At 29.4% G+C, this 25,163-nt stretch overlaps 1 protein-coding gene across 5 annotated transcripts in view; it reads right to left on the bottom strand.

Annotated features, from left to right (window-relative positions):
- Nucleotides 1-701: 701 nt before the first annotated feature.
- The window catches only part of LOC111623623 (pyridoxal kinase-like), a 28,779-nt gene continuing 4,317 nt past the window's right edge, over nt 702-25,163 (bottom strand). Inside the window, exons 1-12 of one of the 5 annotated variants that reach the window (XM_023366279.1) lie at nt 15,417-15,438; nt 5,127-5,227; nt 4,906-5,032; nt 4,749-4,836; nt 4,621-4,676; nt 2,635-2,834; nt 2,383-2,537; nt 2,218-2,307; nt 2,012-2,123; nt 1,865-1,944; nt 1,004-1,119; nt 702-929 (exon numbers count right to left, since the gene is read on the bottom strand). In XM_023366279.1, coding sequence (XP_023222047.1) covers nt 896-929; nt 1,004-1,119; nt 1,865-1,944; nt 2,012-2,123; nt 2,218-2,307; nt 2,383-2,537; nt 2,635-2,834; nt 4,621-4,676; nt 4,749-4,836; nt 4,906-5,032; nt 5,127-5,187 — 1,119 coding nt within the window. In that variant the 5' untranslated portion in view covers nt 5,188-5,227; nt 15,417-15,438 and the 3' untranslated portion in view covers nt 702-895. Of the gene's footprint in view, nt 930-1,003; nt 1,120-1,864; nt 1,945-2,011; nt 2,124-2,217; nt 2,308-2,382; nt 2,538-2,634; nt 2,835-4,620; nt 4,677-4,748; nt 4,837-4,905; nt 5,033-5,126; nt 5,239-11,903; nt 12,060-15,416; nt 15,534-16,730; nt 16,798-16,868; nt 16,991-17,459; nt 17,609-17,683; nt 17,770-17,836; nt 17,872-17,939; nt 18,024-21,758; nt 21,864-25,163 lie in introns of those variants that run through there. The other 4 variants (XM_023366280.1, XM_023366277.1, XM_023366276.1 and 1 more) reach the window with 4 other exon arrangements.

The following is a 25,163-nucleotide window of genomic DNA, read 5'->3' as shown; positions in this document are numbered from 1 at the left end:
TGGTACATGAATGGCAGTATGAAATCCAGTGTGGTCTCTGTGCTGTCCAGATCTCAAGTGATGGCAGAAAGGGGTTTGACTGAAAAGGAGTCAAAATTTTTGTCTGATCCTTTCCCTCCCCTTGCCAGCTAGTGGTTCTGTTGCAGACCATGGATATACTTACAATGGGAATGACTAAAGACCATCGTAGCACCCACACAGATTTATCAATGACAGAACTTAAATTTATATAATTTAATTTGAATACTGTCAGTCACAGAAAAAAACATAATTAGGAATCATAAACAGGTATGTTATAAGAATAAAATAGCTGTTTACTTAATGGAGAAACATTTTTGGACCTTTATTTGGACAAACTTCGACTTGCAGTGTTCGCGTGGCCTTCGGGAACATTGCAATTATTCTGTGTTCTGTTAATGCAAACCGAAGTTGGTACAAATAAAGATCAAATATATTTATGTGTTAAACTTTGTTTTCCTTAAATAGTTGTATTTTATTCTTACAATGTATGAAGTGATACCGAGCTTTACAGAAATTTCCGATAACTAATTATTTTAAAGAAATGTAACCGGGGAATTAAGTTTAGAGGACACCATTTTTGATCATTGGTAATTTTAATAATCCATCATCCCATCAAAAATTTTAACATTCTAGATGTTTTTATATAAATTCTTAGTAAGGAACTGAAAATAATGGCACTATGCGATCACAATCGATATATTGTCAAGATCCCGCGATACAACAAGTGGCACGATTACAGAATTCATTCGATTACTGGCCGAGTAATACTTAAGTGACTTTTAAAAATGACTAAATTAGATTTTAAAATACTTCGAGATTTCGGGAGACAAAATTTTCATAAAATTTGAAATGGGAAAATAGTTTATGATATCTTCTAATTTGCTCTCCAAACTTCATAAAACACCCAGCTGATTAGAAGTTAAGAATGTAAGAAAAAATATATTTAATTATTGTAATTAGAAAATGCGAAAAAAAAGGATACTTCTCCATAAATGATGGTACATAAGCACTGTGATTTTTAAACTGTACTTTATATGGAAGACTTTTTAACAATTCTTCGTATTTTGTTAATGCTTCTTTACACACGTCGCCAATTGCCTAAATGAAGAATGAAATGAAACTTCTTAATACAATGGGAATATAATATGTACTTTTAAGTCCTGGACAGTTTTCAAACATATATTACATGAAATATTTAATTTGTGTTTTGTTAGTTTCTTTCAAATGCAACAATATGTTTTACTGGCAAATGGTGTTTTTTGATGGCATTAGAAGAAAGAAAATATGACACCCATTTCAATTTGCATCTGGTATAAATACATTATAGCAATATATATGGTGGGAATGCCCCACCCCTATTATCCTCCTGTATCAAATAATTTAAAAATATAGAAAGATTTATTTAAATAATTAAAATATCATTTTGCTGCAGACCTACAAACTGTAAAGACTGCATCATCCATAACATCATAATGGTAACATTTTTCAATGGCTACCAATTTTACAGTATGAAATACTGAATATTCCACGACAACTCTGTGCTGTATCAATGTGGCAAATGAAACAGTGTTTCCCTTCTCAATGCTATCAAGAACTGCAGGAATATTATGGGCACAAGAATTGTTTTGCAGTTTCATCACTGTAGGTACTCGAGTCCACAAATAAATATTTTAGTAACTAAGACCGTTGTTTTTATCGCCCTCTCTTGACCCATTCTTGCCAATCTCCAAGCAATGCCAAGCAGGCACAGGTAATTTTACTATAATATGCATTTTTACATAATAAAATTATTTAAAAAAACTGTTCAGGACTAAACGGACATTCTGTATATTACATTACTTACATGATTTAAGTATCTGCCATTGGGTTGCAACAATTCAAATGCCATACTAACAATAGTATGAATAAACTGCCACAATTCTCCTGTTTGTAAACATAAAAGGTTAGTTTTTTAAAATTGGTGTTTTTTACTAATCAAAACAATTTATACCTTGTGGCGATGTAGCAATAGGAATATCTGTGAGATCATTAATAACGTAATCAAATTTCTTTCCCTTCTGTTTGTACTCTCGCATAATTTTGATACAGTCGTCAACAATAACCTAGAAAGAAATTAATGTATAGTTTCCATCTCAGTACAAAATTGAATGGCAAGTTTTTCAATACCTTGATTTATGTCAACGAACCAAACTATACCTCATAATTTTCACCTTTCAATTGATCAAGGGCATCACCACATGCACCACGTAAATATTTTTTACATGCATCTATCACAACTTTATCAATGTGGAAAATATTAAGGAACATAAAACAATTAATTTAAGATTAAAAAAGAAGCAGAGAGATAGAGAGAAAGGATATATCAACCATGGTTATAAATTTTGGTTTCTCTTTCAGAAGCTCATACAGAAGACCACCATCTCCACCACCAAGGATTAATATTTCCTTGTTACAGTAAGACAAATCACCACGTTTCATAAGACCGTGAGTATAGTTTATATCGCACTCGCCTAAATCTAAAATATGCAAGAAAAAATTTTGTTTTACTATATATAAATTCTGATGAAACTTAATAGTTTCTTTAATGTTTAATAAAAATGTTTTCTTACTCACTTTGCAAATCATCAAGAATCAAGCAATTTCCTAATGTCGGGGAATGAAGAATCTGGACACGTTGGTAGGGTGATATGGCATCAAACACCACTTGGTCGAAATCATATTCTAAAATACGTTCATCGGACGAGGTAAGGTATAATGGAATTCTACTTCCTCGCTTTAGCGGTGGTATCCTGACAAAGAAAGATGGACTGAACCTGTCGTGACCATGTTTGCATTCCGTGGAGAAGGGAAACCGTGGTCGCATTCCGAGGTGAAGGGGAAACATTGGGAAAAGGAAACAATAAATAAGCAAAAATAAAGGGATAACAATTGAAAAGCATAAATATTGAAACTTGTATAATATAGAAATTACACTTTTCTTATTTCATTTCCAAGAAGTGTTTATTAATACATTAAGTTTAAAGTTTTTAATTTGAAATAGATAATAGATTAATATGATTCAATTTATAATCTGAATTTGCATTGCATATTTAGAAATATAATGACTAAAGTACTGTATGTCACATAGTTCCAGCATTGACCAATTTCAAATAAAATTTATTTAAAAAACAATTAATTAATTCATTATTTTTTCAATTACACAAGTTTCAATTTATGCAAACCAAATTATATGATGCAAAATCAGGATATAACAAAAATTACATTTATGCAAAACAAAAATATATTAAATTGCTGCACTAATATATCTGAGTGTAACATATAACTTAGCACAAATTTTGATAATAGTAATATAACCTAAATGAAGTTTTCTTATAATTTTTTAAAGTAAAAGAAATGGCATGAATTAATTTATGAAAAAGTTAACTGTTATAAGAAGTTTTCTTCTATTATTACACAAAAAATAATTGTCATTAAATATAAGATACGCAAATTATTTATTTCAACCAAAAAAGCCGATCTGGTTAAGAGAAAATTAAGTCACGCTGCATTTTTTTTTCCATAAAAATCCAGTAATTAGTGGAAAAGCAGTTAAGATAAAAAAATAAAATCAAAGTTTTCATAATTGTAGTTTGAATTACACTGTTATTCAGCCAGTTTGTCATTATAGGCAAGTTCCAAAGTGATTACAATAAGCAGATTCTACTGTATACACAAAATTTTCAAATCTAAAATGCTATCTTCAGTACTAGAGTAATAATAGTATACTAATGGTGCTCACAAATTATACCAAAAGGATTTATAACGATTATATTTATGAATGAAAATGCTAGAAATGAAATATTGATATGAACCAATTCAAATTCCTTCACAAGATAGTAAATGGAATCTATTATTCATTATATACTAATGTAAGACAGTTTTCTTATAAAATAAAGTTTTAAATCTTTCATAAAAAGTATACAATTAGTTTTGAACAGTTATTATTACTGTATTCAGAAAAGTTATTATAGATAATCTGATTTAAAAATCATTGGTTAATTTAGACTCCAAGATTTTAGAACTATTTACAATGTAATATTTCAGACATTAATGTAGTGTGTGTGTGTGTGTGTGTGTGTGTGTGTGTGTGTGAAATTTTTTGAAAATTTTTAAGAATTGTATAAGCTTTATTAAAAATATTTACTACAGATATGCAAAACACAATTAAAAAAAATAAATAAATATATATCCTGACTTAGAAAACAGCAGCAACTGTAACTAACTAAATAAAGGATTACAACATGCTATTATAAAGCATTCACAAAAACTCTGGATAATCTTTGGGAAGAGGATAAAGAAAATTGTGCAGAACGTGCTTAATATTGAAAACCATGCAGTCCAGTTAAAAATTTTCAGATTTTATACTCACCACTTACCTTCATTTATTTAAAATCGCCTTAATACTTTAAAGAAAATGTGATTTTTAAAAGCCTTTTTTTAATTGGTACAATAAAAGTAATCCCCCAGGGTAAACTTTTATCATATTACAAAATGCAATGATAGTCTAATTTGCTAGTCTAATCTGAATGAAATTTTTTAATAAACTAGAAACAAACTCACTTTTCGACTTGACTCTCCAAAAGTTCTTGTAGCTTTTTCCGAAGTCCTTCAAATTTCTGGACGGAAAATTATCTCCATTATAATCTACATACCGTATTTAAATAACAAATTAAAAAAAAAAAGCATACAATGTCATTAAATATAACAGCATCTTGATCTCCTTCCACTGTTAAACTAATCAATCCACGCTTATATGTTTTTAGGGTACAGGTAACACTAACGTAATGAAAAAGAAAATAAGTAAAAATGATCTAATTAAAACATTACTATAGCAAACACACTTACCAATTATCGCTTGCTCCAAAAACGACAAATGATTCTTTACCGCTATCAAGAAAAATTTCTTGTAATCTTTTCAGGGAGTAAGTTTTAAGGATTTCTTCAATACTTTGGATAACAGATGATCTTTGTGCTAAGTATTTTGTGTAAGTATAAACATTGTTTAATGTTTTTTAAATGATGCAAAAAAAATTATTAATAATAAAATGAAATAATGCAGTGGATACCTGAAGTAGACATTAAGGAGGAGTCCACGTGTATATCCAGCATTGCAGTCTTGACAGACATCGTGATTGTGATATAGAGTCAGCCTCCGCAAACAAATCACCTAAAGCAAATCAAAAAAAAAAAAATATCCTTTTATTTAGGGGCAAAAAGTCTGAAATTATAATATACCAAAGAATGAAAATTTTAAATGAGAAAAAGATAAATCTAAATCCAAATGAAAAATACATTATTTACATAAAGAGCTATTTTAAAACTTCATTTACTTTAACATACTATATCTACTTATAACTTTCTCTGAGACAAGACAGACTATCCACTGAAATAAAAGAAATACACACGTGCATATATAGTGCTTTCCAATTCAGCAATCAAATATTAATTGATTATATTTTGGAATAAATTTAGCAAATTTTATTTTATGTCAAAGTTATAAATATAGATAATAGGATTATTACCAAATATGTATCGTAACAATTGAAATTTCTTTGTAATTAAGTAAGTCAACAAAATACATAAATATAATATCTAATTGCTCATTTTTCCACAAAAAAGAAATACAAAGTATTTGTGAAATGACTTTGTATTTTATACAAAAAGTCATTTCACAATGACTTTGTATAAAATACAAAGTCATGAAAAAATACATCTTACTTGTCAACAGAAGGTTTATTTTTTCTTCTTCTTTGCTAAAAATATTTACATTTTCATTAAAAATATATACTGTATATCTGCGAAGATAAGATGATAGTTGAATCATAAAAAAAGACACTCAAAATTCAAGGTCATCTTACAGGACAGATACAAAAAAAATTAGGTTGAAATTTATATAAATTAAAACCATTATAAAAAAACCGACAAACTGTAATTATTTACTAGTAGAGTAGTGTATGTCCACAAAATAGAAAGTCTATACAATGTTTTGTGAATAGTCAAGGTCATTACCCGAATGCCCAAATCAGTGCAAATGTTTGCAATAATNTTCCAGTAAGAGAAAAACAACAGTTCTCAGTGGGGTGTCCAAACACCCCACAGTATTAATTACGTTTTTTTTTAAATTTTACAAATATTTATTTAGTTTTTTTATTTTTAAAATAACTATAATGTGACCACATTTATTATTTATAATATACATATAATAATCAATGTAAATAAAAATAATTTAAGTTTATTTTAATTCAAAATGGCTGCCTTTCATAAACACACTGAGAAAATACCAAACATAGCAAGCTGCTTGTCATTTGCATTGAGTGCAAAGTACAATGTTAGCTATTGAATCAGAGTGACAAAAATTCTTAAAAAACAATTTAGATTTTTATTATTGGTTTAATAATAAGATCTAATGTAATGAGTTTTGATAAATCCATGAAAATAAAAAACAACATTTATGTACTAATATAATATGTAATCATACCTGAATATAATCATATGTATACTGTAATGACACATGCCTTTACCAAATAAATGAGTAAATCTTTATGAATTTTTACTTACATGGTTTATGGATCCAAAAAAATGTCGGGGTGGACAAACACCCCACTGCACTAATGCCGAAAAAAAACTCAGTGCACTAACGCAGGGTTTTAATAGTAGTAACTGAAGCTTTCCATTTTAAAATGTTTGAAATAAAACTGAATGCTATAACTGCTTTATATACAAAACTACTTGGATTTATATACACATACACACAATACAAAAACTGCTTTATCATGCTTTGTAATTCTTTAAGTAAACATAAAATAAATAAATATATGTCTATTCTTGTAATGCTTTAAGTAAACATTTAATAAGTTGATATACTACTAAACATAAGATTTTACTGCCATAAAAAGAGATTTTTAAAATAAAATTTATTACAATATTTTAGTATATACAAAACTTATATGTAGGCTATATTTTACAAGAGAAAAAAGGAAAACAAAATTCTTTAAACCTCATTTCTTTTTTAAACTGGAATATTTTTAAAAGCTTAAAAATATTACTTAAAATTTTTTCTTCACTATTTATCCATTAATTGTGTGTACAATTTTTTAGCAACTTTTGATCTCTTCCCTACCTGTCGTGTACAGTACTTTGGCAACCTTCTTTAACTACATATATGACAGTTTGCAAACCTAACATTGAAGGAATTACTTAAAAAGCTCTACAATTATTCTCTAGCATGGTTTATTCAAGTGACTAGTAAGCAGGCTTATAAGAATAAATCTGTATGTCAATAATAGTGCTAAAAACAGTCCATGTACACAATGACTCGACCCTCTGCTTCCTCGTCATGTAGTGATGTACTTTTTGCATCCTTTCCCTACTGTCAAGTTTCCCTTTTATAAAAAAACTTTACTTTGTGACAATTACTTATTATCAAAGCAAATTAAAAATCAACACTGGAGTGAAGTTATTTACATACCTCAAAGCCTGTTATCAGTGTGAAACTCAAATAACAACAAAAAAAAAACACAATTGTTGTTGAGGCTAGATCTTTAGATATAAATGACCTCCAACCACCTTAGATGTTCTGTGTGGTGAGGTGAGGATGACTCTCGCCTGGTTAAAATCCAGCTCTAATGTCTGGATCACTGGCGTAAATGGCAAGACAGTGGCGTTCCTCACGTGCTGTATGTCAGTAATGTGCTCTTTCATTCTAACCCCTAAGCACTTCATAGATCTGACATAGATGAGGTCTATCGCATCTGTGATCCGTAATTAGGATGATGTACACTCCAGGAAGTCTGTCCTGGTTGGGAACGTCCTTTCCATTAAGAAGGATGTCAAATACGCTTGGACATCTGTATACAATGAAAATGTGGCACTTCTTAGCTATCTTAATATATAGTAATTTGAGATATGAGTTGTAAGTGACGGATCCTTTTTTCATCATCGGGTCAGTCTTCTCCATGGGAGTGGACTTGGACTGCATGTTGGGAGCAATGAAATCTGTTGATCAATTTACGGGTGAGCTTGGGGTGCCATGGTCAGTGACTATGCAATAAGTACATCTCAGTTCAGTATGGAGAGCTTGTTGAGTGGACGAGAAAGTGTGTGCTCCCCTAATTAAGGTGTTGTAGGCTGCAATTTTATACTGATGTCACAAGACACCACAGGTATGTATATGGACTCTGATACCGGTTTACAGGTGTGGATTGCCGACCCCTCAATTCTAATGTTAATGTTGAGGAAATGGACCTCTGTAAGGTATGCTTGATTGATTTCCAGGGTCAAGCCATACAGGTTGTCGTTAATGGAGTCGACAAAGGCTGAGATGTCTGGAGTTGTCCTCCATAGAATGATTGTCATCTATGTGTACCTCCTATATCACATGATGTTGGGGAGGTGGTGAGGGAGGATCTTGCACTCTAGTTGTCTTATCACCATCTCACATAATTTTCCTGAGAGGGGGCTTCCCATTGGGACTCCTCTTCCTTGTGTGTACAGTATACTGTACTGTTGAATTGGAAAATGAACTGTAGCATAATAGATGTGCCATCTCTAAAACTTGCTGGTGTAAGCTGTCATCATTTACAATGTTGACTAGGAGATCTCTGAGGGCACAAAAGGTAGGCAGGAGTTGAATCAAAGAGTATAAGGACTTAAATCATACTCTACAAAGCATTCCTTAGGGGTTAGAATGAAAGAGCACATCACTGATATACAGCACATGAGGAACACCACTGCTCTTGCCATTTATGCCAGTGATCCAGACAGAGCCAGATTTTAACCAGGTGAAAGTCATCCTCACCTCACCATACACAGAACATCTAAGAAGGTTGGAGGTCATTTATATCTACAGATCTAGCCTCAACAACATTTGTATCAACCACAAGGAGGAATTAACTCTGTCCACAACGTGGCAAGTGCTAATGGACAACCACCTATAAATCTCATCAATTGCTACCAGCTAGTGTGCGCATGCCAGGTGGGACGTCATCAAGAAACACGTATTTGAATTTCAAATCTTGTTCTTATTTAATTGCATTCTATCAGAAATTCACCTTCACCTGAAGAAGAACCATTTATGGTTCTAATACATTTGTGAAGAACTGTTTTTTGTTGTTATTTGAGTTTCACATCAGTAGCAGGCTTTGAGGTATGTAAATAAAGCAAATTAAAATAATTTTTTAAAGTAAAATATTTAATAGCTATTTAAATTAATTAAAGTTCTAAAAATAAAATTATTTATAATTTTAAATTTTTTCAAAACTGATTGCTACAACATTAGAAAATTGCATTACTTATTATAAACAACTAAAATAACAGTTTATAGACTTTTTATGTAACAATTTTTCTGGATTTTGTCGTCCATATTGGGCCTGGTCCGAATTGTATAAACAGGGTTCCATTGTATATATAAATTTTTATTTTCAATTTCTTCATCAAAAAATATAAAAATAGTACATGATTTAATTTATCAAAACATATGGCTTAATTTGGAATGGTAATGTTTGATTTGACTTTTATCCTAGATATATTGCAGTCAGAAATGCTGAAAAATATTTAGTTAATAAAATTAAAGCCAGGTGATCTGTCAAATTATCAGGCTACAATTAGGCTGTTAATAATTAAATACAAAGATACATAATAATACAAAGATATATAATAAAATTTGGGTTTATCAAAATTATTTCAATAACAAATTAGGTTTCAGTAGAAAAATAGTTGTATAATGCCAAATCATGGCCCTGATTCAGCATTATTAAATTTAACTATAGTAGTAGTTGACTTAAAAAAGGTAGTATTTTTTATGGGCCTCTTGCATCCTTAAATTTATCTGCTATCCTGTTTGGCAGCCATAATAGCAGATACAGAATGGTCATCTTAGTTTTCTTCTGATAAATATATTTAGTCAAACATTTGCTTTAAATCTATTGTCAATTCAAAAGAAAAATTTTTTCTTTTTCAAAACAGAATGTTCCAAAATAAACAATTACTAGACCAGATTAGCTTAGCCAAGTATCCCAACAACTGTATTTAGTAACTAAAATTTGTTAACTTCAATTCTAAGCAAATTATATAAAACCTTATTATACATATTACATAAACTTTGTTGAAAAAAATATATGTACTTAGAAGACATATATGAATATATTTTTGTCTTCTATCAATTATTCTTATCAATCTATTAAATATTTGTAAACATCCTCTCAGAGATATACAGTATATATTACAAATTATGCTGATGTATCATATAATGAATATACACTACTGCAAGATAGTCATGTATCATGCCAGTGCATTAGGATACCGGATATGAGATTTTTAAAGTTCTTACTAATATTCTTTAAATAAATAAATTTAATTTTCATTCTGTCTAAATACAGTTTGAGCAGCGCTGCTCAAACTGTGGTCCACAAACCAGTACTGACCTCTAACAGTTTATTACTGGGCTGTGATGAAAAATTTCACTTAAAATTAATAAAATGATTTTTTATATTACATTTCATAAATTTAAAAGTCTTAAAGTTAAACCAAAGTAACACGTGTTTATTATTTAAGTACTTAGTGGACTGATGATCAGAAACAAACCTAGAAAAATACTTGAAAATGGCCCACAAATCCATTTTCCAAAATGATTAGTAAGAAAAATAACAAAGTTTGGTTCTAATCCAGTTTAAAAATTTTAAAAAAATGCATTCAAACTCTTTTCTCCATTATATAGTTATTTTTATTTAATTCCAGTGGTGCATTACAGCTTCATAAGGCCTACGGAAATCTGAACTCGGGTGCCCCACATATGGTATCGGCTTCAGACATTTTGCTTTGGGGAATTTTTTCTTATAAAAGATGAGTTTGGGCTCCCTGCAGATGGAGACCTCGGCCAATTGCACTTTTTGCCGAAAGGATAACACGCCACCATTTTAATTTCACAAAAATACCGATCAAAAAAGGGATTAAAAAGAAAACCTGGTCCTCAAACAACATTTGAAAAGCACGACCAAAACAGTCCCGAGTCAAAAGGCCACGAGGACGCACCTCCCGTTATTTAAAAAAAATTCCTCAAAAAGCCCAACGTAAAATAGATTGCCACCAGAGTTAATTTACGAGTTTCATGTCTTTAAAATCTTTCTTCTATGCTGAGTTAAGTGCTGGCCAGTAGTCAAAATTACATTAAAAAAAAAAAAAAAATGTAACAAATTTCTAAAATTGGCATTGTTTCATACTATTTTCTATTGTTTATTTTAACAATTACAAAACTGTGTGTCGAGTCTCAGGTCAATCAAAAATTTGGAGGCCTTGGACCTAAGCCCTATTAACCCTTATATATTATCAATGAAGGATCTACAGTATATACTATATATTAGAATAGAGGAGACTTTTTTAAAAGTTTCCTCTACCTTTATTATAGTATTTAGTATTATATATAGTATAGTATTATAGTAAGAAGTTTTAAGGGAAATAATTCATCAGAAAGTAGTCATATATATTTGTTTTTTGAGTAATGTTTAGTTTAATAATGAGCATCGAGAGGGCGCTGTTTTTTACTTTTAGTACTAATTTGTTTTAAATATTTAAATAATAATATATATATTTTTTGTTTCTTTTTTGTATAATTTTAAAATCAAATATATTAAATAAATTTAAAATTCAAAAAGTAAAATTATTTTATATACTTTCGATTTTTTCCTCCCCTTTAAGCCTATACAAACATCGAATAACTGTTTAATGTTAATCCATTGTATCGGCCTTGGTTTTGTTTCCTCTAAATGTAATAAATAGTAAAAACTGGCCCGAATATAAATACTAAATCTGCATTTAATGGAAATAAGACGGGAGGGAAATCAACTTACTCCGGGTTAATAGCAGCACCATGCAGTTCTAAAAATTCTAACGACGAGGACGTCCTCTTGACCCAACAACCTGTCAATGGCAGACGAAGAAATCTCCCAAATGCCTAACGCCAGATGGCGCCCATTAAAATGGAAAATCATAATTAAATTACCGATGATTAATTCGCGTGATGATAAAGCGTAATTATTTGACTAACACGGAGTTTCTTTTTAAAAAAATATATATATATACTTATAAATAATCACTTACTGTTAATTGAAGTTTCTTTTAAGTGGCCGCGTGAAAGTGGGTCGCGCTTCCTTCTGAAGGGTCCCGGTTACCCGCTGATAGTTTTACAATTAGTTATATTCGTATAAATTGTTTTTGTGTATAATAATGACTAGCATTTACATCAGAATCATATTTAGAGGCGGGTATCCTGGACACGTGTAGTCTCCACAGAAAACATAATTTAACACAAAAATAGACTCCCTATGCCCCCGCGTACCCGACAGTTCGCGGGGCGAATAGAAAAATATCTCGAGTCAAATATACATAAATCTATCCCTATTTACAGATTTAATTCAAAAGCATTAAAATATATTAAGTTATTGTTTCTAAGTGTACGTGTATTTGATAAGTATTAAATACAGTTTCAACTGTTTCGTGCTGTATTTTGAACGATGTGGCTCCTTTATTACACGTGACTTATGTAATAGTAATTGAATTTATACAGTGTCGTATCATCAAATTACTGTATCAGCTTTGAGATCAACTGTTTTCTACAGATATAGAAGGACGAGGGAATAAACACCATACAATTTTATGCCTTTTATTACGCACACTAATCCGATTTACGTGTGCATCCTGTTCCAGTCGGGTAACCAGAAATAAAATCATGGAGGCTGGTCGGGGCAAACTGAAAGATGTCGGCCTCTCCTCTAACCAAATTACTTTGAGTTTTCAATTCTTTATTAGACTTAAAAATAGCCCGATAAAAATTCGGCCGATTGTTTGGTTATTGATGCTCTCATACATATTAGTTTTAAAAAACAGGATAGAAACGAAGGCATTAATTTGTGCTTAGTTATTCCAGTTTATATAGGTTATAAATATATAACAAACTAAAGCAAGTTATTGTATAAAATTTGACATTCAAATGAGATACAAGGGCCAACTATTGTAAATTTTATAGAAAAGTTAAATTTTGAAGCCAGAATTAAAGGACAAAAGTCAAGATTTTTCCATTTATAAATCCAAATTTTTTTTTTGACAAAAGGAAGAATTTAACTTATACTTTGCTCTCACCAATATCAGCAACATTGCAATTTACTAATTAGCTAGGTATGTCTAATATTCCCTTTAATTATAATTATAAATAAAAATCACTAAACAGTAAGGAAAAAAACTGAACAGTATAATAAATTTAACACATTTAAAGCTGCTAGTAAATATAAAGTTTGACAAAAAGGTATTTTGCTTTCTGTTTAGATTTTTTCAGAAACTTTTGGCAAGTACCACTTCAAAAGTCTGACTTATTTTGGTACACAGTCACAAATACAATTTCAACATATCTGTAGTTAAAATTAATCCAATTCAAGTGTTTAAATTGTCTAATCTGGATTAGATGAAAAGATAGCAACCTTTAAATATGTACAACGCTTTACATATTTAAAGAGACAATTTAAACTGTAGGAATATGTTATTTATTATGCAGCTATGTTCTGTGTACCATCCTCTACATTTAAGAAGTACCATTAGAGGTTACAATGTGCCACAATGAAATTTGATCTGTGTGTGATGACCAAGAAAATGTAAATACCACCATTTGTACATTGTTTCTACTTTTGTTGTCATTCTTATTACAATTCTGCTGTTTTTCATTTTAATTAATAAGAATGACAAAAGCAGAAACAATGACCAAGAGAATGTCAATATCCCCATTTGTGCATCACACATGGATCAAATTTCACATCCACGTACCATACTTTGGAAACCAAGAATACAATCCATTGGCGCACACACTACTAGATGTAGAAAAACTTCATTTAAAACAAAGCACAAACACAGAAGAACATTTTTAAAATTCTTTTAATTTTATAACATTTCAGTTACATCCATATAATTTTTCTAATAATTTACTTCAACACTAAATCTAAGCCAATGTAATGTGTTTATTGTGATCTATAATAGCACTTCTATTTTCACTACATCTCAAACTGATACTTGGAAGACATTTTGTTGTTTGGAAGACAACAGCTTACTTTGGTCATATATTCATCCATCAAATACATAAATATTTGAGACTATGGAATGTTAAAACATTAAAAACACCTATCTTTAAAACTTCCATTGACACTTTCCCTACAGAATATAGGTCTAAACGATAATGCTTGATGTTGGAATCATTTTAATAAGTGAAAAAAATAAAAATTTTGAATGATCTATGATCAGTCTGCTGTAAACTTTGTGCAGGAAATGAAGTAGTAATGCATATGCTACAAAATGCTTCTATAATGAGACAGATAATGTGAAGAGACAATAGGAGTGTCTTATTAGAAATTTAGTCTCTGACAATTGAGGAACACAGTCTCTTCACAAAGTTATAGCAAACCCGACTGTAGAAAGTTTAATCCATTACAGATTTTAAATTTACACATCATTTAATATTGTTTCAAAAATTTAATAATATCCAAATATTCTGCAAAAGGGAAAGTATTAATATGTAAATAAAAGAATGTCTCTAGGTTTAATATGCCAAACAATAAATCTTAAAAACTTCTTTTATGTCCTTATTTAAATTCAAGGATCAAGTTAGGTGTTAACCAATAAAATATTCACTTACTAAAAGTAAAGTGAATTATAATTGGTTACCTTCCAACTTCTGGTCCTTCATTGTGAGTATAGCCGATAGTAGCCGACGAGAAAGGTCCAAAAATGATGAAAAGTAGCAGTTATCTACATGTAAAATGGCCAATGAGCAATGGTATGTTTCATATTTTGGAACCTTTGTTTTAAAGTGATTATTCCTTTTGAGTTTAAAGACTAATGTCAAATTAAAAATGCAATGAACCAAAATTTAACGTTTTAATATGGTTGTAATTTAAATCTAATTTAAACAGTATTTTTGTATCGTTCTAATTAGTAATAAAACTAAACTGAGCAATAGTCAGCATTTCAGCAGTGTAGTTAATTAACACAAATGACATGCAGACAAAACATACCCGTTCCTTAGAGTATTTGCATAACAGTGCAGTGCATAATTTGTCTAACAATTAAATTCTGAATATAATTCATTTTTCTTCTTAAATTCATCAACAAAATTTGATCATTTTCATATATCATTTTTTAAAAAAGAATTAACATATAAAATTTTCATACTTACAAAATAATAATAATAATAATAATAAAATATATAGGGTCTATCACAATTAAAATTAATAAAATCAGTGATAATTAAATAAAAGTTTAAACATTACAATAATTATATTCTACACAACAACATTAAATTTCTTTTTAAATAATAAAATTACATTAACTTATGATTTCTGCTATACAAGATGTTTTCGGATTCTCGATATCGTCTTTACTTTGAATGAGTTTCAATTCCAACTGAGCGACAGTTGGAGATTGATTCGGACCCGAAGCTTCTGCAAAGATTTAAGAAAAATTAAAAACATGGATATTGATTACAGTGGCGTAGCGAGGGGGATACAAGGGGGGTGTATCATGCACCGAGTGCCACTCGCAGAGGGGTGCCCAAATGGTCTCCCAAGACAAACTGTTTCTGGAGGGGGAGGGGCGCCAGTTATGTTCGCTATGCCACCGATTGATTAGCGATTCTTCTTAAAAAGCTAATAAAAATCATCCCACGAGATTATATAAATATATAAAAAAAATAATTTGCATTTAGATTTTAATGAAAAACTTCCAAAGTAAATAAGACAACAAATATTTTAACTTTTCAGTATACAGGCAACATAAAACTCATTCATATTTAAAGATCCAAAGAACTGCAATATAAGTACTTTAAAAATTTATTTTCTAAATTGTTAACAGTAAATTTATAAATGGCAAAGAAATACTACCTTATTCCAAATCATTGATGTTAAAAATTATTTAATTAAATACAAATCGTGAAAAAGCAAGTTAGCATATAGAGAAAACAAAAAAAAAATAATGATTGAAATAATAATTAAACAAAATATATAATCCTCATTTGAATTTTATTTAAAGAGTCCAGCAATGGAAAAAAATAAAATATCAGAAAACACTTCCTGTGGATATGAAATTCTTGAATTTAAAATTTGAAGAGCGTCAATAAAAAAACTGAAAACATTAGAAGATTAATAAGTTTTTTCATAGTGTGGTTATTTAATGTAAGTGCAGTATCCAAAGTAGTTGGCATAAAGATCAAAAATATAGGAGGTAGATTATATCACTTGGCACAATAACATTTATCATGCGCTCATTTTGTTTGCAAACCACTAACATCTAAACATTATCAATTAAACAAAAACTTGGTTCTAGTGTTATGTTAAAACAATCCCAAACTGAAATTTCTCTTAATAGCCAGGTACATATGTTTGTTGATCATTAAAATCCATTAAACAGGATTAAGTTGTATTATTCAATATAAAAAAAATCATGTTATGACATGTCTAAAGTATGCAAAAATTTAAATAATAATTCCAGCCATCCATAGAAAAATTTTTTAATACTGATAATATATATTTAAATTGATTTTAGAACTAGGATTAATTTTAAAAATTTTATTACTCTAAAAGAAAGATTAATATGATCTTGGGATGCAATACTTATTAAAAACAATTAAAAAAACATCTTACCAACAGCCCACTTATAAGTTCTTTTTAAAATATCTTGAAGAGTGCTCATAGTTTTCTCACAGGCTTCCTGATTGTTAAAGTTTTTTAAAACTTCAAGAACAAAATATATATAAAAATTTCTCTTTAAAAAGTATTCACCTTTAAATTAAAGTTAGATTTTGTTAGCCAAGCAGACAAGAGTGCTGTATAAAGGTCTCCAGTACCCAAGAAATTTGCAGGAATGCGAGAGATTTTCAACTTAACTGCCGTTCTCTTTCCATCTGAACAAAAAAAGAAAAATTTAATAGCAGTAATACCATACATAAATAAATCAAAATCCAATTTTAATTAACAAACATATTTAAAAACAAATATTTTGGTTGAAATTTTTAGCCAATTTCACGATTTAAATTTTAAAAAATAAGCTCAATTCTGGACTGGACTAAAAATAATCATGCTTCAGATACATTTTCATGATGATCATAATCTAAACCAGTAATTTTCAACTGGTTGGCTGCAGCACACTGGTAAGCCATGAAAATTTTTGAAGTGGTTAATTCACAAAAAATAAAGACAAGAATTAGGTTAAGTGGCAAGTAATATGGCAATAGAATGTTTACAAAAACTTTAAATCACGTGATTTTTTTCTGCATAAATTTGTTCCACGGAAATTGAATTGTAAGTTTGGGTGTGCTGAGAGATAAAGGTCAAGAAACACTGATGTAAACCATAGAAAAAAACTCATCTTGCCTTTAATACAGCTTCCCAAATTGAGGAGTTCATCTTTAGATGCCAAATCTGAGCTAGTTATAATGACTGTTTTGATTCCTCTGTCATGAAGTATTTGCATGGCTTTGAGTGCATCTTCCTCATTAGAAATTTTCATTCCTGTAAGTAATCTATTTAAAAAATTTTAGATTGCAGGACAATTGTTTTTTTAAAATCATTTAAAAATAAGTGACTGTATTACTTACTCAGCCTCGAGTTGATTTGGTGTTACTACGTCGGCTAAGGGAGTCAAATTATCTCTAAATTCAGGCAGTAACTCTGAAGGAACGTACTGTTAAGAAAAGTGGTGAAAATAAATCTCTCTCCAATTTGCACATATGTAAAAATATATAACCTACCATCTCTCCATTATCTCCCATTACTGGATCGCACACTAGTATAAAAGTAAAAAAAAATTAAATTGCAAGATTTTAATGCAAGTCAAAAGATGCAATTACTTACCATAGAGCAAATTGGGATTGATTTCTTTTAGTTGTTTAACCGTTTCTGTCACTTTTTGAAGAAAGGAGAGTGAACGAACGTAGCCTGAAGTGCAAGTAAAAACAATATCAGTTCACTGAAAGTTATGATTAATAGAAATACAGTCAAACCTCGGTTTTCAAACAAATCAGTTCACAAACAAAATTTAAAATGTATAAACCAGTTGCTGTATGATAATTCTTGCCAGACAAGGTACTCGGCAAAAATTGGTCACAGTTTAAAGACGCACGCACGGTCAACTCTATACTTCCTACGTTAAAATGTCAATGGCCTAACCAAGTTGACAGGACTACCTATTTAGTCTAGAAGTTAGTGGCACCGAGATTGCCTCACTTTATTAGACATCATTAATGTTGATATTTAAATTATATTTCAAATGGGTGTGCTGGAAAGGTACTATACTTTTTTTTCCAAAACATGTTGCAGTTGAAATTAAATTCAAATGGTTTAATTCGTGTTTAAAAAGGTGCTTAAATCAAATAACTAAAAGTTATTATATATAATGTAGTATTTATAATATATTACTTTGCATTTGCAAGCATTTTTATGCATGAAATACAGATATAAAAGGTTAAAAGAAAAGGATAGTAATGCCAGCTAGACTATCTTAAGCATTGGTAGGTCTAACTAAGGCCAGAGCAAGGCTAGATTTTTTAATAAAAGAAAAAGCTTTATTTTGGGTGTCAGGAATGAATTAATCTATTTTATTTTTGTTTCTTATAAAATTTCAGTTTTAGAAAAACTTTTAGGAATGAATTATGTTCAGAAACCAAGGTTTGACTGTAATAATTTACATTAAACAGAGAATCACCACTGATCTAAATTTAGTAATTAAACTTTTATAATTAATGTTTTAGTAACAAAAACACCATAATGCAAACTTATTGGATTTCCTTTTGCTATTAAAGTAGAATTATCACAGATTAAAACATACTGTAATTTCCTCAGTATATAAAGTAAATTTGAAAACAAATGTAGGCTGTGTTCGAGCAACTTTTGCAGATTGCATGTTGGTGTGAATTATCACAGAAAACTCGTACAGGGTATCTGAAAAAGTTACTGTGCAGCAAGAAATTTTTGATGACATGCAAGTTATTCATATGGCATTGTACACGAGACCAATAATTTTTACAATTACATGAAATTTTCACTTTAGGTTCAGAAATTCTCAGAACATGGAAATTTGCAACAAAACTGGAGGGTAAATTTTACACTATTCCAATACTTTGTGCTATATACATAACATGCTGGGAAAGTAAAATGTAAAGTCACAAGCTGGAACACTTATGAGAAAAATAATTTGTACCATTACTAAATTCAGAACAAATCTTAGTAATTGCTTAACTTCTAGATTTTCCAAGTTCTGTATAATTGCTTGACTATTGCATTGATATTTTAATTGTAACAACAAGCACACTATCTTAAATACTGTATCAAAAATTATCATGCAAAATAGGAATATATTAAAAATAAAATCAAGTGGCTAATCCTGTCAACTAGATGAGTTTCAGATTTTTATAAATCTAAAAAAAAATTATTAATCTTGCAAAAGTAAGACATCATTTATTCCAATTTTGAAATTACAGTGGAACCTCAGTATACGACCTTAATCTGTTCCCAATGTTTGGATTTATACCAAACCAACCTTTCCCATAAGAAGTAATGTAAAAATGATTAATCTGTTCTCACGTAGAAAAAAATGGCTGGCTTTAAACACCTCGCTTTCCTGGCTAGTTCCTGTTGATTTTTGTGAGATCAGCATGTATCTTTTTAGCTTTCTTGCAAATAATTGCTTCCAATATGCTGTCTCCAGCACTGTTTTTCAGTTATCCAAAGCAAAAGCAATTTCTCAACATGATCTAATGTCTTCGATCTCTGTTTAGAAATTGATTTAACTCCTTTCCCAACGTTAGCAGATTTAATAATGTCTTTATTTTTCGCAATTGTCGATATCGTCGTTCTCGGAATATGGTATGCAACAGTTAAATCTCGAACACGCGTACCACCTTTGTATTCCTCAACAATCTCTTTTATCAGTTCCATTGTGATTCTAGTCATTTTTTAAGTTTTCTGTCGCTTTTCATTTGCCTTTTTGCGATTCATGATTAATAAAAATAATAAAATTTTACTTACAAATTAAAATCAGAAGAAATTTAACAAAGTTATAAACCATTGCACTGCGAACGTCTAGTCTGGTCTAGTACACCGATAGTGCTACTTGTTCATTGATGGCGCATATAATTGAATTATGTCGTATACCAAAAAAAAGTCGTATACCGAGCAAAATTTGTTTCGTCCAAACAAGACATATTCCAAATTGGATGTATTCTAAAGTAGACGTATACCGAGATACCACTGTAATTTATGCAAAAAAATCTATATATTGATTTCATAAAAAATAATTGGGGTTTTTGATTAAAGATCAAAACATCCAATAACAAATTGCTTGACTTTCCCAATGAGAGTTAAAATTGCATGTGGCACTATCTGTTATAGTTTTTTTTAATAAAATGGGGGAAAAAGTTTAATTTGGAAGGTAGAAAAGTTTTATAAAAAATTGTATGTGTTAATAATAATTAAAAAAGAATGAGTAGAGTCTAACCCACTTGAGATACATCAGTGAACTCCCTCTCTCCCTACTCCCAACCTTTAACTACCAAAATTTAATAGTATCAATACTACTAATATGCAAACCTTCCTGCAAAGTTTCAGAAATTTTTGACAAAGACCAACTTTTTTTTTTTGCATTTCGACATTTCAAAGGTTCCAAATGTAAAAATATGGGTCTTTTTTTGAATGTCTACATACACCACACACTATACACACGTCAAACTTATACACAGTAGAGCCCTGTACTGTACAATGCAGGGGATTCATTAAACATTACAGGAAATCACATTATCGAAACCCATATTATCACACAATTTAGGAAAAGTTTAAACCTTGACCTTTAAGTTAAAAAAAAAAAAAAAACACCTCTGATAGACAGAACTCGATGGTTTTGCTTGCTTTATTTGCATGTTGTTGTATGACTTGAGGAGAAGTAACATCCAGGAGGAAAGTATTACAAGCATGTCTATTACATTTACAAATAAAAACAAAATGATCATCATGAATGACATAAGAGCTCATTTATGGTTCTTGGTTTCATTTATATAAAATTATTGGATTGGCTTTTGCATAACAGTTTTATAGAAAAAATAAAATAAAATTGAGTGTTTTTCAAAACATATTTATTGGGGGAAAAATTGTGAAAAAGGTTTTCAAAACTCCATAAGCAAAGTATTTTAATGACTCTTAAGCAGTACACATAGAAAACTGTCAGAATTTAAGTTATTATAAAAACTAATTTAGATTAATATTCAATTAGTTTTTTTTAACAAAAAAAAATATCAGAGAAAAGAGAAAAATTTCTATTTTCAGTAGCATTAATTTCATTTTAGTTTATATATATAAACAATTCAAATATTTCTAAAATAAAAAGTATAATAGAAAAGTAAAAATTTAAATAAACTTCTAGAAAATATTTATTAAAAACTTGACAGTTTGTAAAATTAATGTTTACAAAAATAATGCAAAAATGCAAATATTTATCAAATACAAATACTTTCATATTTACAATTAAAATGTAGTTTTATCTAAAAATGAGATCATATATAAAATGATGAGAAAGAAAAATATTTAATGTTATTTGATATATATTGAAGAAGTTTATCCACAATGTGCTTTCCATTTTATAAACTTAATATTAAACAAAATCAAGGCAATATAAATACTCACCAGTTAAGAGATGTGTATAGTGATGTAAATTGTTTAATTTAAGACCCATAAATAATTCATCTAAATCTTCAGCATTTAAAACTTGACCCTTCCAATGTTTATATCCTAAAACAAAAAAAAAAATGCTTTAAATTAAATAAACTGTTTTTAAATTAAATTAGTTATTTATGTACTCTTTGACAACTCATTTCTAGCCTGGAAAACAAAATTTATTCAACAATTAGCAGTTAAAGATTTTTACACTGTACTACAGTTCTTCCAATATAGTTTAGCACTTATTTAAACAGTATTAACTTATTTATTTATACAAAAACCACTTTCCAACCAATCAGAGATAGACATGATAAACAAATGATTTATTTCATTACATATCTCCAGGGGGAAACTATCAAGAACACCTCTTTTAATATTAATTGAGCTAATTAACACTGGATGCATTGCCCGGTAAAGCAGCTTTAATACAGCTTGTTAAGTAAGCCAATGATTTTGTTTTAAATGAAATGGGCTATGTCATTGGTTTGCTTAGCCAGCCAGCTGTAATTATAACTGCTTTACCAGTCAATGCTTGTTGTTGCAAACTGCAAAACTAAATATATTTTTAAAAAGTATAATTTCTTCAATAAAAGTATATAAAGTGTGGATGGAAAGTTTGTTATTATCTTGTCCATAGCTTGCTTTGTTTATTTTGGAAAAGAATGAGAATAATACAGGATAGGAGGAGTGGAGCTGGTATAGAAAGAAGAAAGCCATAAACTAAACAGGAATGGGAACAGTACAGAAATTAAAGAGAGGAATAATATGAAAAAAAAAACTGTTCAATGCCAAATCCTAATTGGGGAATCCACTAAAAACAATAACCATGAAGTTATTATACTGTAATAAGTAGATTCTACTATAGGAAATGATTTGGCATTAATAGTATTTATAAATAAAAATAGTTTGTCCTTGAAGCAGTCTAAGTTTACTTAATGTTTTAACTGTAAGTACAATAAAATGATATTTCAAACAATAAAATGTTTGAAAGAACAATAGAATCCTAGAATTGACATAAATTTATTCATTTATAGATATAGCATGCACTCAACATTCTGATATTAAGTAACTTTCATACAATTAAATATGAAACATAAATAACATACATTTTTCCCCCTCAATACTTCTAAAGTGTTCTGTTAACATTAAAATATTTGTATGAAATCTTTAACAGGAGAGTAAAAAAGTTTGTATTTACACTATTTCTGTTGTTGATAACATCATCATCTTGTAAAATTCAATGTGTTCAATATTAAAATTAAGTATAAGATTTTTTATATATGTATATACATTAAGATCTGTATTAGATTTATATAAGCAATAAGCAAGCTTTTAAAGACAACAAGCAATTAAATATATTTTAATATTGTGTATTATTCAGATAATCCATTGTATGCTTTATAAGAAGAATTTCCTTTTCTAACAAATTATAAAAAATTTAATAAACTATAATTAAAAATTATTAAATTACAAAGAAAAATATATTCCAATTCTCAACAAAAAGTTTATACGTTTTAAAATAATTCTAGCAAAGTGAATTAAACTCAATCATGACGAATACAATATCCAGAATCTTGCCAATTTTAGTTTTTTTTTAAAGCCTATTTTTTAATGAATTAATTCTCTATTAAAGAGTTCAATAATAATTAAAAGTACTCCCATAACTTAATTATGATGTTTGATTCTTACTCAAAGATTAAGTTAATTCTGAAAATAATTTAATGGCAATTTTAAAAAGAAACATTTTATTAAGTTATACATAATTTGGTAAAATATAATTTGCTATTTGTAAAAACAAGCAAAATTTTGGTTTTTAATTATAGTTGTTATTAATATGAAATGAATTGCAATAAATGTGCCTATTTCGCAAGAAAATCTTTGTATTTTATTTGAACTAGCTACATATGTCCAGTGTTGCTCAGGCTTTTGAGGGGGTGGGGATTGGAGAAGTAGAATTAGAAGAGAGCGATAAAAATAATGATCTTAATAACTTAAAAATGTACATTTATTGACCTCCATATTTACAACAACAAAACTGCAAAACACAAAATTGCCCAAGCTAAAGTACCCCAACATGGTTTAACATTGACTTAACATTGGACACTTGCCACACCTGAACTATTGCAACTTTCTCAAATCTCTTTTCAGCAGCATCAACTACAGGATAAGTGCTTTAATTTGATACCTGAAACATATTTTTTAGCCTCATGTCATTTAAAATCAAACTAAATCAGTCAAACTAAAAACCTGTAAATCAGCAGCATACCTACTATTTTCATTTCCAACCTCCCATTTTATGTAAAATTTTATTGCAATCCCTTGGTAGTCAGTAATTACATTGACGATTAAAAAAGTCTAAAGTGAAATTCTTTCTGGTATTTGCACTTATGTTTCTGCCTTATTAGAAGTCTGAATAAAACACAATTTCATGAAATTTGGAACCCTGAAAAATTTTATTGTGACTCCTCTAGGGGTCATGACCCATGGTTTGTGCACCACTGCTCTAAATTTATACATAGAGAACTTTGTATAATCTACAGGGGGTACATAAATGTTTACCCTGATTTCAAGATTAAATATTAATTATATTTATGCTGGTAACGTTTTTTTTTTATTACAGGTCTACTAGGGAACCCATGAAGTTTCTGTACAGCTGTCTCTCATTCAACACTTTCGCCACAAGGAGCGCTGTGCGAGCTATATCGTAAAAAATGGCTTCCCCCAGGAGAAAGATCAATGTGTTGTGTGGCTAGCAGAAACCAAATCACCAATTACTGCGCAGCAAAAGTGCCATTATGGAAAGAAAGCACCTGATGTCAAGTTAATCAAAACATGGATTGTTTTGTTATCATGGTAAACGTTTATGGACACCCTGTATATCTATTAAGTAGGTATTCAAATTATTTTATAAGCTTTCAGATAATTTTGAGAATTTCAAAACAGCACTTCTAACATCTAAAAAGGTTTCCACTTGATGAGAACTTTATTTCACTTATATAATAGTAAATTAAGCAAATAAAGTCATCCTCGATTTAAACCTTTTGGATATTTGAGAATTTCAAAACATCACTTCTAACTCACCTGAAAGTTTACAGAGAAAAGAAATAAGTCATTTTATATATTAGACAAATGTTTTATAATTAATCTGGAGTAAAAGTCCTAATAATTTATCTAGAATAGAAAATTATGGAAACAAATTAAAAAATCTGTGTATATTAATTTGTTTTAATTAGAAAACTAGTTACGTAACAGGAATTAGATTAATATTGCAATTCTCCAGAAAATTCTAGGTAAAATTACAGCTCTGAATGAGGGGTTTTTGACCCCATCCCACATTTTGGATCGTCCACAGGAAAAAAAAAAAAAAAAAAA

The sequence above is a fragment of the Centruroides sculpturatus genome, unplaced genomic scaffold (assembly GCF_000671375.1).
Source record: "Centruroides sculpturatus isolate CEXI.00-Female unplaced genomic scaffold, Cexi_2.0 scaffold425, whole genome shotgun sequence".
Classification (NCBI taxonomy): domain Eukaryota; kingdom Metazoa; phylum Arthropoda; class Arachnida; order Scorpiones; family Buthidae; genus Centruroides; species Centruroides sculpturatus.
Note: the sequence above shows the minus strand (reverse complement) of the source record. Positions and strands in the feature narration are given on the sequence as shown.